This window comes from Molothrus aeneus, chromosome 15 (assembly GCF_037042795.1).
Source record: "Molothrus aeneus isolate 106 chromosome 15, BPBGC_Maene_1.0, whole genome shotgun sequence".
Lineage (NCBI taxonomy): Eukaryota > Metazoa > Chordata > Aves > Passeriformes > Icteridae > Molothrus > Molothrus aeneus.
Genome location: NC_089660.1, coordinates 5,023,119 through 5,042,067, shown reverse-complemented (window position 1 = coordinate 5,042,067; position 18,949 = coordinate 5,023,119). Strand labels below are relative to the sequence as shown.

The 18,949-nt window shown below is 42.4% G+C and overlaps 1 protein-coding gene across 1 annotated transcript in view; it reads left to right on the top strand.

The window, feature by feature from the left end:
- The window catches only part of SGCD (sarcoglycan delta), a 297,976-nt gene that overhangs the window by 229,748 nt on the left and 49,279 nt on the right, over positions 1–18,949 (top strand). Inside the window, exon 4 of the mRNA XM_066560194.1 lies at positions 1,314–1,415. Within this exon, the coding sequence (XP_066416291.1) occupies positions 1,314–1,415 (102 nt within the window). The remainder of the gene's footprint in view (positions 1–1,313; positions 1,416–18,949) is intronic.

The window sequence follows — 18,949 nt, the reverse complement described above, 5'->3', positions numbered from 1 at the left end:
CAATATTTTACACCTAGGGCCAACAAATGTGGGGAGTGGCATTTTATGACCCATCTCAGTAGCATTTCCAGCATCTGTCTCTCAAATTTGCTCACAGCCTTGACTTCAAAATGAGATGACAGCGGTCACTTTATCAACCAACATCACCTTTGTTCATGAGACACCAGGATCTGGCAAGAGCAGCCTTAACTTGGCAGGGAACTACCTGGGAATGGCTCTTCTTGGAACAGGAGAACCTCTGGCAGGTGACCAGTGCTCTGCTGAGCCGTGAGACGTCGCTGATTTTCATCCCTCCGCGTTCAGGCCTTTGGCAGCAGTTCATGGAAATGTGTCTGGGTTAGATCTCCTCTCTCTTGGAGAGACACTGATTCCTCATCTGGGGCTGGAGGTGCTCCTGCAGTGGGAGGAAGAGGAAGTAGACAGGTGGGGGTTTCATTTTTGTGGATTGGAAAGCATGCTAAATGTATATCCAAATACACGTGGTTTTCCTGGATTTTCCTGGTCCCCTCTTGATCTTCTTATGCTTTCTACCCAAGTGTATTCCCCTTTCCTATTAAATTCCCAAAACAGCTGTGAGTTAGGCATGAAGGTGCTAGTTTTACTCTCCAATCCTGGTGATTTCAGTCAGTTCTTTGCTAAAAGGTATTCTTCAAACCTTCTTTTTCTCAGAACAAAACAGTTTACCTCAGTCCTTGCAAACTTTGACAATCACCCTGCATCTTGGAAATAATACCTTAAATTTGATGTGGTTTTGATTATAAATGTACCTGTGCAATTTCCTACTCACACTGTTTCTTACAGACCCTTTCTAAGCACTTACAGCCTAAGTGAAGTTAAATCCCTCATCTTAATAAAAGTTAGAAATTTCATGTGTCAGAGGTGAAATATATTTTGGTACAGTTCTCCTCTGTGTGAGTGTGTCTGTACAGATTTTAATCACACATTCTTTACAGGGATTTGCTATGAATGAGCAGGTATATTATTATATTATAAAGGCAGGCAATGAATATTACAGTGAATAGTTTCCTGTTAACACAGAGCATCACTGCCTCTCTGTGAGTAGAGAATGACTTGGCTTAAAGGAATGTCTTTCATCTGTGTAAATGGTTTACTGGGGGGCATTGCAGATAGTTCTGAATAGAATTTTTTTTTTTTTCACAGAAACTGAGCTACAAGGATAACACAAGTAATTGCATTCTCTAGTGCCTCCCAGTGCTATACATGTTATCTTCAATGGGAAAAATCAGCTCCTGCAGCCTGGTGAATTTAGTAATTGTAACTAATAGGGTTGTTTCTTTTTGCCTGTCTTTCAGGATGGAATGGGGAACCTGAGGATCACAGAAAAGGGTCTGAAGCTTGAAGGAGATTCAGAATTCTTGAAACCTCTCTACGCCAAAGAAATCCGATCAAGGCCAGTAAGTTTTTGGGAAAGGAATAAGTTTGTTTCTGTAGCCCTTACAGAAAGAAACCACGGAGGGGCAGGGTGATGTGGCTACTGGATAAATTGCTTTGGCCATTGGCCTCTCTATACAGGTGCAGTTTGGGGAGGGAGGCATTGAGGGCTTCACCCAGACCCTGCATCCTCTGGGCAGTTCCAAAGTTGACACCCATGGCTCTGGTTTGTGTAAGCCACAGTTAAAACTCTTCCAGGACCTCTGAAGTTTCACACTGTCTTTGCTTTCTTTTGAGGTAAATCCTAAACCACCCTCAACTGGAGGAGCTGTTCTTTTTGAGGCAGAGGGATGGCTGGCAGCTCTGAAATCCAGCTCACTTTTAACAGTTACAGCTTTTCTGGATAGCAGAGAGGTGGTGCCTTGGCACAAGGGCCTGATCTCTCGTTCACTAGCACAATGAATATTATGTCCTCAATCCTATTTCATGTTGGTTTCAAAATATGTGTAGTTAAAATTCAGTGCTGCTAAGAGTGACTGCTTGACAAAAGTGGCAAGAATGTTAACTACTGGAAATGAGAAAGAACCCAAGTGTGATTGAAATAACATTTTCATAGCAGCACTTTGTTGGCTGTTGGTGACTTTTGGTCTTTCTAATGCAATCCTGTATGTCCTGAGGAGCTTTAAAATAACTGAAACAATTACAGAGTTTCCAGGATCTGTCAGAAGATATCATCTGTCTTGTTTCCTGATCTAAAGTGTTAATTTGAGTCAGATACCAACCTTCCCTTTTGATAACAATGGCAGATAGCTAATTGAATAAACTTAACATCCTTTTATCTTAGCATTTCACTGCTCTTGTAGAAATTGGAACTTGGAGCATAATGAACAAAACAGCCAATACCATACCCCATTTAATTATTGAAGGTTATAACCTCTGTAAGATGGCTAGGAATTCATTTGAACAAGCATAATCATTCAGGAAGAAAACTTAATAAGAAAACCTTCATATCTATAAATGCTTTCAGCCCTGAATTAAAACAGAACCTGTAAAACCTTCCATGTCATTCACCTTTTAATATAAAATATGTGGGAACCAGGTGCAGCAGTTGGTTTGATAAATAGGCTGACAAATCACTACCTACATTTCTTTTTCTCTAGTTACATTGATGAAAATAACATTTGATTGCTAAGAGAAGTGAGAACTACTTATTGCTACTGGGGAGTTGACTGTTTTCATATTATCATATTGATCTACATTTTAATACATCAAGGGGTACAAAAGGTGTCCCTTTCCTGGGGCTGTGGGAGTAATTTCCACACACCATTGACAGATTACTGAGTGCCAGGAACAAGAGGTGTAAGGCAGGGCCTGTGTGTGTTCCTTGCTTTATCCCCCACCCAGGATTATTTTTGCTGTTGGCTGGAGGAGGGTGTAGAAGCTCTGATCTGCAGGCTGGGGAGCTGGAGCATCCCTGCTGCCCTCAGTAGATGAGTCCTGCAAACTGTGTTAACCACTAAGTTAACCACATGCACATTGTTCCTCTGACTTTTGCAATAAACTGGAATAGCCTGTGCTGGATTTTAGGTTGCTTGTGGTAAACCTGGAATTATTTTTGGGCTGGGGGCAACAGCAGAGATCTTAGTGCATTCAGACAACTTCTGCTTTCCTGCGTCTTGAAAGCAAATGAAAGGATTGCAGTCAACCAAAGTTTATAGTTACAGAATATTTGAAAATATTGTTAAATAATCAACACTCAGTCTTTTTAAAGAACAGTAGTATGATCCAGTGTTGTCTTGGAGGGAAGTGTGGTAGCAGTTCCTGAACCTGATGAATATTGTTAAAATGAAGTGCCAAACTCAGAGCTCAGTAACAGATGAACATCCATACTAATGCTAGAGTGAACTTCTCTGGGTTTTCAGAAGTGCATAATGCAGCTTTAAATATGTGAAGAGTAACAGAAATATGACAAATAACATAGTAAAGAGCATCCCAGAAATAATCTGACATCTACAATTTTTCATATGCTTAATTAAACAACCTAAGAGTTGTGTACAGTAATAAATGATGGTTTCATATAAACTCCAAAGACTTTTAGATGCTGGTTATTTATAGAAGAATTAATTTATTTTTTTTTAATAAAAACTCAAACAAATTTAAAAAAAAAACTCAACAAATTTAACTTCAGTACTGTTCTGTGTAGTGGGTGAAGGAGCATTGCTGCTGCCTGGAAAGGGCAGGGAAAAATCACTTTTCCTGTAAGTGGCTGCAGCACCATGAGCTCTATGCCCTGGGTTTTCCCACTCTTGTGTCTCCGTGGTGCTGCTCCCCCATGTGCTGCAGAGCTGCACACAGAGCTGGGAAACCCCTGCCCAAAACATCTCCAAAATGGGAATTGTGATTATTCTTGAAATCCTGAATTTGTCACTGGTGCCTCTTCTCTGCTGCATCTCTTGAATCCCAGGAAGTTTATAATTAAAATTACACACAGACTTACTTTCCTAGGAGCTCTGCCTTCTGTTTTAATGATAGTTTTGGATTTCCACTTGAAAGTAGATTTCTTTTTCATAAATTGACTTGGCTGGAAGGGAAGATCAAGGGTTAGAGAGGGGGAAAAGCCGTCCAATGTCACCCCCAGAGACTGCTGGGTGGGCAGCTCTGAGCTTCTGTAGTTTGTGCCTTAAAGAGCCCTGCTGGGTCCTGCTCCCTTCATCACCTTAACAGGCAGAGGAGCTGCACTGAGATGTGCTTCTCATTCCAGCTGAAATTCCAGATTTTAGCAGGAGGATTGGATGGATGTGGTTTGGTCCCAGGCAGAGAAATCACTGATGTGAACTGACTTCTTAAACCTGCTGCCAGCCAGTTTCTCTCTGCATCTGACACCCCCAAGATTTGCTTTCTTTTTCCCTCACCCCCTCAAGAGTGGCCCCCAAATCCCTTCTGGTTTTATACAGAGAAGAGGATCTCTGTTCCTGCTGTTTTCCATCCTAGTCCTGGCTCAGTAGTACTGGATTTGTAGTATGGATTAGGAACCTGTTTTCAGGCATCAGAGCTTGTAAAAAAATCTAACCTTGCCATTTTACAAGCCAAAAGTTTATCTGGAGGTTAATGAGTGGGTGGGAGCAGTGTTTGCACCTTTGTAGCCTTCTTTTAAAGAAAGGAGATGGATGTGTTCCCTTTTCCCAGAGTGTTCAGAGCATCCTGAACTCCCAGCTGAACATATTGCACACTGAGCAGTGTTTTTGCCTTGCATGGAACATGAGCATCTTGCTGCCTTTAATTAAGAAGATAGCTGGACCATGAAGTATTGCCTGTGTAAATAAAAGTGATTTGTACTTAGTCAAGGAGCTACATTAGGAATTCTCACATTTCTTTACTTGCAGATAAATTATGAAGATTATTAAAAATTGGAAGGGTCATCTATAAACCCATCTGTAGCTCAGCTGCACTGTCACTCTCAAAATGTAGCTGTCTTTCTAACTGTTGTAATTTATTGTGGACTATCGTGTGAACCATCTGCTTGCTTATAAATCAGACCAACTTTGACTGAAAGTTGTACCCAGCAGTAGAAATCGTTAATTTTATGTCCTGGAAAGTAGTGGCAACAGTTTAGGGGACTTCAGTCTTCATTGCCTTAATTGGAATAGAAATTTAAAACTGGAAATTTTCCTGCCTGTGTTGAGATGAGCTGCTAAGAAGCAAGTTGCTTGGAATTTAGAGTTAGCCCAGATTTAGCTTGCTTAGTGCAGTTGGGGTGTTCTGAAGCCTGGCACATCCAGGTCTGTAAGGAGCAAGACAAAGAAGAAGCTGTGTGCATTTTCCATCCAGATAACAACAGAAATAAAATCCTGTGCTGTGATTACACAGGAAAATCCAGTGAATTACTTCTCTCAGGAGCTGTCTGACAACCAATGAGATGATAATCTCAGTTTCAGGAAGCAGAGAAAAACATTGCCATGATAGGATTAGGATGGGTTTGCCCTTTCAGTGTTTGTTCCAAGTGCATAGATAGGAAAGAAAAATAAACTCAGTTTGCAAATGTTTACACCTGGGCTTTATTTTTCTTACACTGAACACTTTTAAAGAGAAGAATATGGATTTGCCTGAGAACTTTGACTGCTTCAGTAAAAAGCACTTGACCTCCCTTAAGCTCTCTTTCAGACTCTCCTATTGATGGGTCTGGGAACAGAGAATTCAATGTGGGCACCAAACTTTCTACCTGGGAGAGCCCCAAGCTCTGCTGTTCCACAGGCATAAGGGGTGGCAAAATTCTCTAAACAGATTTTGAGGAGATTTTCAGGTGTCTTTATAAAGAGATCTCCTAGTGTATGTAGCTGGCTTCATGTTGAAGGTCTGCTTCTGGTTATTTTTAATCAGCTAAAAAAAATAGATGAAAAACCCAATACATCAAAGAAAAAAGAGGCAAAGGACTGTGTCTTTTTATTATTTTCCTTTTTTGGGGGATGCTAGAGGTCCCTGTGCCACTCAGTGTGGCAGGGAGTGTCTGTGAGAGCATCCTGCTTGCTCAGGTTGTTGGACCAAACCTGCCCTCATTTGAAGCCATGCAAAACAAGTGGTGACTCCAGTGGAAGGAGGGCTGGGGCTGTCACTAACACTTGGCTGGGATTCTGCAGGGGCATCTGTTTGGCCTGAAAAATTCCCAGTTGTGAATTAGGGCTGATAACTGCTATTCCCTTTACTGGTGTTTAGTAAGTTCTTATCAGAATAAAAGCTAGACCTGCAAGTGCCTAAAATACGTTTCTCTGTCCTTTGCATTCTCCCCAGCCAGTATTTGAATGATAAAAATTGTAAAGGAAGCTTTTAAGGGTGATAAATAATTATTTTGCCAATGTACTCATCTCACTATGTTCAGTTCTGGAATAAGAGTGCTATAATTTAAAAGCACTTCTGTAATGGCTGTATTCTTTGGTATTATTTGCTCTACAGGTTTACCTGCCTTCAAGCTAAAAATACTGACTGCAAAACAATAAACCATGTATTTGGATTAAACAGTGACATGTCCCCACAGTGGGGCATACCTGCCTTGTAGCCATAAATACATATTTATAAGCAATATAACATACTAATTTGGATAAAAAGAGAATGCAGATGGCAAGATAATTGCAACTTTGTATGAGGCTCAAGCTGTGTAGTAGAAATGTAGCTTTTAGATAGATAGCATGAAAGAAGGTTGCAATTTTTTGAGGGAGAAGACAAAATAATTCCTTTTCTTCCTTTGTCAAAGTTCACAGAGAAATAAAAGGACGTTGATTTAGTTCCTGGTGATTTGCTCCAGCAAAGTGCTGAAGGGTTTCAGCATGTTCCCTGGAACCTCCACAGGGTGGGAATGAGGAAGGGCAGTTTGTGCCACGGTGCTGCCGTCACTCAGCTGTCCCTGCCTGCTGCCACCAGCCCTGCCCCGCTGCTCCTCCAGCGGTTCTCTGCTCCCTAGGGACTGGTCCTTCAAAGAGAGGGATCCTCCTTGCAGAACGTGGTACATCCCAGCCTGGGGGAGCTCCTGCCAGCTCTGGAGGTGTTGATCTCCTGGCATTGCCTCTGGGGCAGCTCAGCTCCCACTGTAGCTGCAGGAAGAAAAGTCTCCCACCAGCCAAGATCAGCTTCTGCAGCACCTCCTCTGACTGCACCTTCATAGCCTGGTGCCCTTTGGGTGAGTTTTGATTCAGAAGATGAACCAAAAAGAAATAAACAAAAGCTGAACAAAAAGAGCAAGGTTGCTGTGGATGGCACGGCCAAGCTTCTTGCAGCCGTGCCTGGCCTGGCCTGTGCTCCCTGCAGGGTTTGTTAATCATTCTTGGTGGCACCCCTGTGTTACATTCCCATGTTCTCTGGCTGCAGATGTCTCTCAGCTGGGTCACTTGGAGTCTTGCTTGCCCCACAGAGGTCAGAAGAGAGGAGAGCTGGCAGTCAGCAGGGGATGCAGTGAAAGAACAAGTTGCATCATTTTGGCATAAATGCCCTCACCTGACGTGCAGATATTTTTGCCATCACCATCCAAAGCAGATTTGAGTCTGTGGACAGCAGTAGGCTGTGAGTGCCCAGTGGGATTTATAAAACTGATATTCTCTCCAATAATAAATTTTATTCTGAAGCAGTGAAGTCCAGAGAGCCTACTTGAGTCTGAACCTTGGCTGCCCCAGCGCTCTGGGGGCAGTTAGTGGCTCTGTGATATTTCCAGTGTGCTGAAGAGGTGAAAGTTAAGTAAATTTTACAGCAACTATGAAAATATTTCCCTTTACCTTCATAGTAAAATTGGTGAGAAGTCTTCAGCTTTGAATTTTGCAGGGAATTTTGTAGGCTGGCTGAAGGATTATGACAAATAGCATCAGGATTAAATCCTGCTGTGCCTGTTCCTGGTTGTTTCTGTAAGGAGCTGCTGTTGTGTGCCCCACATTGAGAGCACAACAGGGAACTGAAGTATCCCACCAGCTTCCAAATCAGAGCATCCCAAAGATGTGCAGGAAAGGAAGCTCTGATGTAAACAAACTTTCAGAAATAACTCCACAAGTTGCATTTCAAAGCAAAATCTCGTGGAGACTGCCTATGGCATTTTAAAGGGGATTTCATTAGATCTTGCTAACTTGTCATAAGATCTCCTAAATGGAAGGGTAATGGCTCATAACATTTGTAAGCTTTTTAATTTCATGCAATATGAGCAGTGTAATCAACACCTACTAAAGCCAATCAGCTGTGCCCACTGGGCTTACCTACCTCAGCTTTTGTCTGTATTTGCATTTTGGGTACACCTCTGAACTCACCCTGGGAACCAGGTGCTTGTGGTTCCTTACCCTGACATCAGTGGAGGGTTTGTGTCCAGGAAATGTGAAATGATCATGGCAGAAGTATCTGACCCCATAAGGTGCATAAGCATTTTAAACTCAGTGCTTTTCTCGCCTTCTTGTGAGGGAGTTTAGAGTTGATGTGGACAAGTTAACAGCTGTGGAGCTAAACATGAAGGAGACAGAATTTTCCAAAGGATCTCTCAATGTATTTTGCTTTTTCCCTTTGACAAGTAAAATTTCTCACTTGAGCTGCTTGTGTGAGGGGAGAGAAACTGTTCAGATCATGAGTTTGTTTTGCTGCTCTGATCCCATTCCCACCTCCTCTTCATTCTAAACATTTGCAGCTGGACCCTGTGACAGCAAAAACCAGTGATGGGCATCCCAGCTCAAAGTGAGCTCTGTGGGCTCTCAGCTTTTGCATTGAATTTTTTGCCACAATCCCAGAAATTGTTTCTATTTCAGCTGTGAAAAGGAGGACAGTGGGGCACAGGGAACATGAGTGACTCTGGGGGCTGCATTTCTCTCTCTAAAGTGCAAAAGCTTTGAGTTTAAGGACTTACCATGTCTAGACATTGCTGCTGACAATTAGAATCCTGGCTGCTTTGTAGAGGCTGAAGTACAAAAACAACTTGTTAATACTAGAAATAAAAAAGAAATAAAACTTGATGCTGTATGGTAGAGGGAAGATAGAGGAAAATAGAAAGCAGAAACACTGAAAGACAAATAGGAAGATCCAGTTATAAAGAAAAATGATGTTTTCCTCATTTTCCAAGAAGCCTGAAGAGCAGAGCTTTGTATCTTCTTACCACAGGACAGCAAACACTTCTGCAGCCCTTCTGCTGATCAAAACTATTTGGGCAGGAAAGTTCTGTATTTTGTAAGGCAGAAGTTGACAGACAAGCTGTGCTGTCATTAGGAAGTGCAGGCACACAGAACTGGTTTTACAGACAGCTCAGTTCGTGGGTTCTTTGATCTATGACAGGAAAGCAAAGTCAGATTTTCCAGGTTTCAATTACCAGTTACTATAGCTCTTTGTTTTATTTCTAAATAGCAGATGTATTTGGAAAAGGAAGAACACAGGTGAGAACAAGAATTACTTTAAATTTGTTCCTTTTCTTTTAGGACAAATTTGCTGATGGTCTTGTGAAAACTAACTTGCTGCTCTTGAAAGATAAAGTACCATTTCTTTGGCTCTTAAGATCTTCCTGATTGGAACATGCTTACTATAAAAGCACATGCAGTAAAAAGTTGTTCTTGTTGGGGAGTGGTGTAAGAAAGCAGTTTCCATGGTGCCTGGGGTTTTTTTTGGTTTTTTTGTTGTTTCTTTTTTTCTTGATTTACCCCAGGTTTTCAGTATAAAATGTTACATGTCCATTGATTTCCTCCTGATGTGCTGTGATTCTGAGTCCCATGGGATTTTAGGCCTCCTTCCAGCCTGGCCTTAAAATGTTCTGAGGCAGGTTGTATGAAGTACTAGCAGGAGTCTGTTCTTGTTTCCCCTCTGAAACAGAATAACCCATGGAACAAAAAGAAAACTCAAAGTACTTCAGCTCCCAGTATTTCTTCCTTGTTTATCTATCAAGCACAACCATCCTTACATAAAACTGCAGGAGATTCCTCACTTTCAAGCCTTAATTTTTTTGTCTGAGCATGAGTGGAGCTTAAGCCTCCTTGGTTTTTGCCTTTGCAGCTCTGAGGTTCCCCAGGGAGTATCCAGTGCTGTTGTCATCCCACTTTCCCCTGGAATATCCCTTCTAAGGACAGGGGCACATCTTCCTTTGGAGAACTCTTCTTTATGGTCTACAAGGGAAGGATTTTTTTTACGTTTATTTCAAATTCAGCAGTGATTTGTAAATCCAAGATTTTCACTGTATCTTAGTTGGTGCAGGTTACTTAGTTGGATTCTTGATTTGTAATCTAAACCTAGGCACTTAAAATGGCTTTTATGATCCAGGCTTTTTTTTTCTCTTTCTTTCCAGCTGCAGCTTGATATTCTCCTTCTGGTTCCTTCTTCTCCTTGAGCAAAATAATAAAATTTAGACAAGGGGCTGATTTGTGGTGGGGAATCCAGTGAAGAAAAACGGTGAACATCTGAGTCCTGATTCTGTGCTAAAAACCAGCAGCAGCTGCAAAAGCTGTGGCTCCAGGAATGGGTGGTTACTGATTTGGGGAGAAGCTTTGCTGTTCTCTGAATCATCCTTGTTCCTCTTCCCAGAGCCTGGGAATTATTCTTTTTGATGTGCCAGTGCAAACTGAGCCTTCTTGGATGTGATCTGACAGGACTGCAGCCCAGGGCTGCACAGCTGAAGAGTCAGATGTGGTTTTTTCCAAAGAGAAGCTTTGTAAGACATCAATATTTAAAATCAGAAAAGCAAATAAACTAAAGGCAGTGGGTTGATTGAGGGGAAAAGAGAGGTCACTGTCTGACAGATCAGGCCTTACTCTCCAGAAAGGATTTCAGTTTTCCAGCCAAAAGCCTTTGTCTTTCTTTTGATTAGATTGATTGGTAAAAGTGAACAATTCATTATTTTTCTTAAAATCCTGGTTTTTTCTAGGTGTGTTTTGCAGGTTAGGAGTGGCCACATCTTTTCATGACCTTAGAGCAGCTGGTATTTCCCTTTAGGCAGAATCACTGTTGTGTCCTACATGCAGGTGAAGCCCCCCAGTGAATGGCCAAATAATCCATAATCCAAGCACACAGTAATTGCTGTGAGAGGTCAGGAGTACCTGCTCAGCTGAAGCTGATTCAGGGTCTTGGTGTCCATGGCTAGAAGGCAATGAGTTGATGAGATGAGTCACAACAGGGCTCATCTCTTGCTTTCCATGGTTGGGTGTTCAGAGCCTGTATCCTCCTGGTTTTTGCAGAACATCCCTCACTCTTTAAATGAAATAAAGGCCACACAGGGCAGTGGCATGCATGTTGTCACAGCTGGCTTGAGAAGCACCTTTGATTGCATATCTGCTGCTGCTTCAAGCTATAATATTTTATCTGTGTTCTGCTACCTAATGAAAACCCCAGCTTCTCCTGCAAACTGACTTTTGCTCTTTATTTTCTGAAGATCCCAACTGTTATTTATAAATGATGAGCCTTGATGTTGGTACAAAGTTGGGGGAGCAGGAGGCTTTTTGTTTCTCTCTGCAGCATTATCTGTAGTGCAGCATGCTGGGAGGGGTAGCTTAGGTGAAGCAGAAGAAACAGGAGCACACAGGCAGGACCCTTCCTGTGCCCTGTGCTGTAGGAGCCACTGGCTGGGTGCCTTCACTGATCAGTTCTTTTCCTCCAGAGTTTGGGAAGGACTTCAGGAATAAAAACACCAGCAGAAAAATACCTTTTCAAAGCAGGAGTTATCAGGCTGAGCCACCCTGCTGATTGCCCAAAGAGTAATTGGGGTCCTTGGCTCTGATATTCCTCCCTGGGCTCTGTTTTCCCTTCACACATCCCATTCTCTTTGGCTGCTTTTGCCATTACTCACCATTTCCCCAGACAACTTTCCCGTCTTCTTCCAGGCATGGAAAAAGCATCTGCTGCCAGCCTGACATCTCTTGAAATCCCACTCCCCAGCTCCCCAGTGGAGCTGGTTAGGGATGTATTTTCCTGTACCACAGCAGTACCCTGTGCTCTCTCCTCTCCTCACCCCTGAGCAGATTCTCAGGAGTGTCTGTTGGCTGGCAGCCACAAGCTGCATCCAAATCCCAACACAAACATCCTGCTCCTGCACTTGTGCTGCTGATCACACCTTTGCTGCTGTGCTCTCTCTGTGGGTACATGTGTGCAGTGTGGCAATGTCCAGCCTGATTTAGGATCTTCCCTCCAGATGAGCCCAATTTCACATCCCACACTTATCTGCATCTGTCATTTTACCTGTCCAAGTGCCCTCTCACCTCAGCTCTTGGACTTTCAGCCTCTCCAAGGCAGTGGAGGTTTGCAGTCCTGCCCCTCTGAGACAGTTTCTGTCTGACATTAACTCACACTCGAACTGTTCCAGCTCTGCAGCTCAGAGCTTGGCCCCTTCATTTATCCTGGGGAGGAAGACTCTGGTTGTGCAGACCCACAGAGGATCCTTCTTAAAGGCAGCTGTTGATCATTTCAGCTGAGGAAACAAAGTGGCTGGACTTCAGCAATTCAAAACCAGTTTGTGCTGATGTTTCTGTGACCCCATAACCCTGTATCATAATTAAAGCAGATAAATCACTTTGGTATCGGAGGTACAATCATAGGCTCAGCCTTCCTTTCCTGCCCTTCCCCTACAGGGTTAACTGAGCATATTTCTACAATAAATATTCCCACAACAAGGCCTAAATATGGTTTTCATCAATCATTTTATAGCTGCTTCCAACCTGTCACACCAGAGTAGGCGTTTACAGCAGCTCAGGAAAAAAAAAAGCAGAAAAACCACAAATAAAAGAATTGAAATAGAAAAGCTGAATTTTCTACTAGGAATGGTCAGATAATCTTTCTTCGTGTCTTGTGCAGTGGCAAGTGGACAGTCTCCAGTGAATAAATAATTGCACATCCAGGAAATGAGATTATTACTCCCATGAAGCAGTTGAAAAGGACAGTTCACTGTGCCCTTCAAACATATTTTCTGAAGCACAATCCTGCATTTACCTATGGAGCACAGCAAACCTGAACAATGGGGCTCATAAATAAGAGCTTTTTAATTGTGACAGGAGCCCAGAAACTGAAACACTTTTATTGCAGGAACATGTCTGGGCTGCACCTTGTCATTTCACAGGCCAGATGCATGGGAGAGAACTCCAGTGGGTAATCACAGAAGTGAGGATGTCTGCCTGCATCTTGCCTCCCAGCCCCTCACCATGCTGTAATGTAGTTGCTTTTGCACTGTAATTGCTTTCTCTGCAGGGTTTCTTCCTATTGATTCTGCTTGTGTGGATTTAAATGGTTTGCAGGTTGTAACTAGACTCAGGTTGTTCTGCACCTCCACTGCTCTGTGCTAGGCAGCTCACGTGGCACTTCTGAGAGACTTCAAAGCTGTCTAGATAGCATCACTCCCTGGCCTGCACGTATATATTTGATTGGAAGAGAGGGGCTGGATCAGATAAGTACAGAACATCAATAAATACATATATTTTGTTTGGTGACACTTGTTCAATTTGAGTCTTTTTCCCAGGAAGCAGCTTGTGTTGTGTCATTTTTTCGGCGCGCTGTGTAAATGCTCTGCATCTGCAACTGTCAAGGCTGGTGCCATCCCCTAGCAGCACCATCTGCTCGCTCACAGAGTGCTTTTTGCACTGATAAAAAATGTGAGGTGTTACTCATAATTAGGCAAATCACATGCTGTGATCTGTGATTGATTTGGTTCCTGTTGCTGGTTACCTCGCATATGTCTGTGTGTCCATAAGTATTGTCTACATACCAGCATATGGATGCAGATGAATCACAAATCCTTTTTTTCCCAATCCAGACAGATGGAAATGTTTTCCCTTCTTCTTATTAGCAACAGCTGAATTTCAGTCACACCAGGGGCCTCTGCTAGGAGCTTGCCTGTGTTTCGTGCTGCACACGCACCCGTAAGTTGGCATGGCCATTTATAATCTAATACAAGAAGCAAGCCATCCATGACATGCAGCAAAGGAAAGCTGTAATTTCAAAGCAGTGTTCAGAGGTATCCACCTTATTAGCCTTCCTGGAGAAAAATATCTGGATATATAACTTGGCATTACGCAGTGCAGTAGCAGAATGCCTAAAAGGATGTGTGAGCATTGCAGAGCCCCAGTGGCTCTGCTGAATCTGATTTCTGAGAAATACTGCTGTGCTTTTCTTAGTAATAACAGTATGTGCTCTTAAACATGTGTTCACCTCACTGAGTGAGATCTTAATTGTTTCTGGTTGTAGTATGGTCCAAGCAGTGCTGGTGGTAAGGAAAAGTAACTCAGAAATTAGTCGTTCTGTATAATTTTGATAGTGTCTTCTAATAGCTTTTATAGGTATTGAAGTATGATGTACTGGCAGTTTTAAAAGATGTTTAAGGCAGGCAGTAGGGACACCAGAAAGGCCATAAAAATGAAAACACACGAACAGAGGTCTGCACGCTTGACTGGAGTAAAAGTTACAAGCAGTGGAGTAGCTGTAGATTCGGATGATTTCGAATATTTTTAAGCCTCAGCAGAGCTCTCTTCTTTTCTCTCCCTCTCCCCTGTGCCTACCTACAGTGTGTTTACTTCAGCAGGAGATGTGTCACCACTGGACTCTGACCATAAGTAGGACAGCCCAAGGCAGAAAATAGGATGCAACTTAGCACAAATCCACAGTCCTGCTGCTCCACCACCTCCTTGCAAACCAGGATCAGATTGGAGCAGCAGCAGCAGCAGCCTGGCTCTTCTGCAGAGGAATTCAAGGAAATTGAAATGTTTAGAGAATACTTGGTTGATTTTATGCTGGAGGGGCTGAGCAGTGTGCTGAGAACCCAGGTCTGCTGTTGACCTGTTTTAGAGCATAGGTTTGAGCCTGGCTTTGTTTGTGCAAGGGAGAGCTGTTCCCCAGGGATGCCAAGTTAATCATCAGCACATGTTTGATTGACTCTGCTGTGTCTCCTTTGGGTGAAGCCTCAGTGCAGGGAAGAGCTTGAAGCATTTTCAGAGTTAGCTGATTGTTTCACAAGTTGTGCTGCTCTCTTCATTTCATTCCTCTGCCTTACCAGAGGGCTCCTGGAGCTGAGCTTGCTTCAATGCATCAGGCTTTTTTCCAAAGCCAGTAATGATCCCTTCAGTCCTACCTGCAAAGGAAGTTTTGTGGATGTGCAGCAGCCTTCAGATGTTACAAGCACCTGATGTTTGTAAAGCAGATCAGATGCTACAAACCCAGATTTCCCACCCCTGTGGATACTGAATAGAACTCCAACATAACAGTTGCATTTTATTTTCATGTGTATGTCTGTTGGTTTCATCAAGTCACCTGTGGTTTTCCTTACATTATAAGCCAGTGAAGTTAAAAAGAAAGAAGAGCAGCAATGAAGTCAAGGCAGATGTAATACCTTGGAAATTTTTCAGTGTTGTTTTTTTAATATCAGCAGACATGGTGTAATTTAATTTTCAGAAGAGTCTCAGCTGCAAAGTAGCTGATTAGACATCTTGAAGAAGCAGCCAATCTCTCAAAACACTCTGTTCATGAGATTATTACAGGTATTCTTCTAAAGAGAGAAACCCCTAGATTGCCAGAAATAAATCACCTTGAAGGATACAAACCCCTTTGGGTAGCCTTCCAGAAGCAGAACCCAGTCATTTAGATCTCACATCACAGACCTGCTTTCTTTGCACTTCACAAAGAAGAGTCGAAGATAATTGCTTTAATGGAGCAGAAGGAAATTTATCTTTTGTTTCTATTGTTATTAAAATGAACTTCAAGAAGTGCCATGAAAGAGAGGGGTTTGTGGCATTGGACATAAAGCTCAGACCTGCACTATCTGTGCCATTAGAATATGTCCCCTAGGTGGGACCACAGCATTTTCTGAGCTTCATGGTACTGTAAAACATATTCTGTGAAGGTGACTGAACTTTGTATAGAAAACAGAACTTGAATTTTTTTTTATTTTTTTATTCAAGCATTTGAGCTCTTGATAAAAAGTCAGAAGTTGTATCACAGCACACTAAGCTCATGATGCTTCATTTATGTTTTTGAGTGCTCAGTGCAGGTCAGGGCGGTGTCAGCTTACATGACCTGGGCACATTCCACTTGTGATAAAGTTTGTTCCCTGGAAGAAGAGGATGCAAACTACATTTTGTTACATCTCCACTGAACCTTCTGCCTGCTTCCAAAAAATCACCATCTTCAGACACACATCTAGCACATACTGGGGCATTTTAAAGCATTTGTTTTAATCTGTTTGTTACCAATTCTGTTCACAGTTTGCTTTCATTCTGCTGTGAAAAGCTTACACTGTCAAAGCAGAAGTTTTACTAAGAAAGGGATTTAGTAACATGAACATTATATTCAGCTGTTTGAAGGACAAAATCAAGATGAAAAGAGACTCAGTGATTAAACAACAATAAGTATGTTTAAATCATATTAAGGGCTACTTTCAATCTATCACCTAAGGATTTAGCTACATGCCTTAAATTTTTGTGCCAGGAAGCTTCTGGGGAAAATCCTATTCTTGCAGTAAGGATCTAGACCAGAAAAAGGAGGAAGAACTTTTGACACAGAAACAATAATGGTTGGCTTGCAAGTTTAGCATGAAGTCTAGATTTTCTGCTGGTTGTAGATGAAGGCCAGGCTGGTGTTCCAAGCAGGATCTTAGGGATGGGGTTCAGTAGATGCTCCCCAGCTGTATTTTTCTTCACAGGCAAAGGTAGATGCTGTCCACTGCTTCCAGTTTGCTCTTCAGGAGGTGCATGGTGTCTGCACAATGTTCTGTGAGCTTTGCTGAGGCTCATGGTAGTGCCAGTTGCCTGATCCCTGCAGCATCTCTCAGTTCTGAAGGGCTTTTACTCAATCTCCTTCTAACTCTCTGTTTTAGGGGGGCAACTCTGAACTTTTCCAGCATCAGACGCTCTCCAAAGGAGTTTCTGTTCCCAAGGCAGGAGGAAATGCACACTTGGGGACAGGTCCTGGGCTTTTTGACTGCTCACAGTGTGTTCTGGAGACCTCTGTGGTTTGGAAACCCTCTGTTGAGAGTCACACAGTGAGGTGCTTCCCTTTGACAGAGGAGCAGGTGGTTTGGGAGCATCCAGAACTGGGTCAGGAAGGCTCATGTAAACATGTCTGTGTCAGCTGACCAAAAGTGACAGAGTAAAGGTCACCAGCAGCTCTCCTGGTGGCTGAGGGGACATGCCTGACACCTGCACCAATGAGCTGCACCCTGTGTGGTGTCCTCAGCAGTGCTCTGGGCCACACAAATTACAGAAACTACAGAGGTGGGATGCCTTTGTGGCTTTTCATTAGAGGTTTGCCATTCTTAATGAAGAACTTTTCAGGTGCCCTAAAATTATTGCTTTGTCTCTCAGTAACTGGGCAATGAATTCTTGCTGCTCCAACCCAGAAAAAACTGAGGTGCAGCTCTGAGCTGTCCCTACCAGTGGAAAATGCAGTGCAGGAAAGTGTCACTGCTGTTATTGCTGTTACCACATTTAGCTGCTGGTTGGATTTGAAGAAAGGAATTTATTTATTTATTACCCACCCAGAACTTCCCCTTGGAGCAGCACCCAGGGGTGCAGGCAGGTGAGTGCTGCTTGTGGCTGTGGGCCAGAAGCAGGAGAGCTTTTTCTGGCTGCTTGCCTTACAGAAAACAAGCTTTTGCCCTCTGACAGTCCAGCTGAGCACAGAGCAGTGTTTGCTTCCTGTAATGTCACTGAGAGGTGGGGTTGAGCAGGAAAATGGTGCTCTGAGTGACTTCTCCATAATAATAATTTAGCTCCTTGCTAAATGACATTATGCTTTAAGATTTTATTTTTACCATTATTTTGTCAAGCCTGCCGGAAATTCACCATTTCCATTATTTCCACAAGCTTCACTTGGCACTTACTGTGTGAAGTCTGTGAATCCATAGGATCAGATCAAAGCTGTTCCTTTTGACCATCTGAACTACAAACACGCCAACTGTGAGGCATTATTTTTAAATTGCCTGTAAAAATTTAAATGGATTTCCAAATATTTTTAATAATTCCCTAAAACAGGGAATTATTGTGTCTAAGGACATCTGTTTAAGTACTGAATTTCCCAGAAGACAGCAGTAGTTGGGATTGCTTCAGTTGCAAATTAAGGTTGTCAGTCAAAGGGCTTTTTCTGTTTCAGTTTCTGATCTGGGAGTTTTTAGCATCTCTTCCAAAGTGAGCCAAAGAAAGACAGCTAGTGAGCTGTTCTGGCTTGTTTTGCCATGTGTTTAACCTAGCAAACACTCAGTTGATACCTTTTGTGAAGTTTTCTATATTTTACTGGATACCTCTGCTTGGTGAGGAACCAAGCTATGCAGTTTTGACATATTTTTGCACTTTTCATATTCTTTTTTTCTGCAGCATGTGTCCAATGTTTTAATATATTGAGTAGCTGTGGCAAATGCTGTTGTGTGTCTGCAAACATTTGAATTATTTTAAGGCACTGGCTCTGCTAATGAGCTGGAGTAAGAGGCAGAATGATGTATTTACTCTCCAGGATTTCCTGCAGAGATCAATTGTAGGTTCATGGTGAGCTGAAAGGACATGACCAGCCCAAAGAGTCTTTAAAAGATGTGCTTGTTTATTGCATGCTGCTATTCCAACTCCAGCTCCATCAAGGGCTATGACAGTTTATGAAAATATTGCTTCTCTCCATAACTGTTTTATTGTGGTGCTGATGCCATACTGATCTAGATTTCCACCTGCTCATATGCATCAGAATACTTCACTTTGTGTCATGGTAACATGAAAGTGTAAGAGAAGGGGAAGGCTTTGTCTTTTCAGTTGTAAATCCTAACTGGATTTTAAAGCTTTCATTATTTTGTTCTGTGTGATTGAAAGAAGCTGGCATCATCATCAAGCTTGCAACAGAGGAAACATCTTTTTTTTAATGTTCAGAGTTTAAAAGATGTCAATGTTATTTCCTTTGTAAACAGAAGATGATGGATAGAAAATCTGCCGAATTTTCAGCAAAAGGGAGTAATTTCTTCAGTTCTTTTTCATTCCTTAATGGAAAAAGAATTATGGAAATGAGAGCAGGCATTGCATTAAGTGCTTCCAATGTTCTTTCCCTGCAGACCAATAAAAACATAACTCCTCCATTAGGGAAATTTAGTTTTTTGAAGGCTGTGTGAATTTGAGTTCTG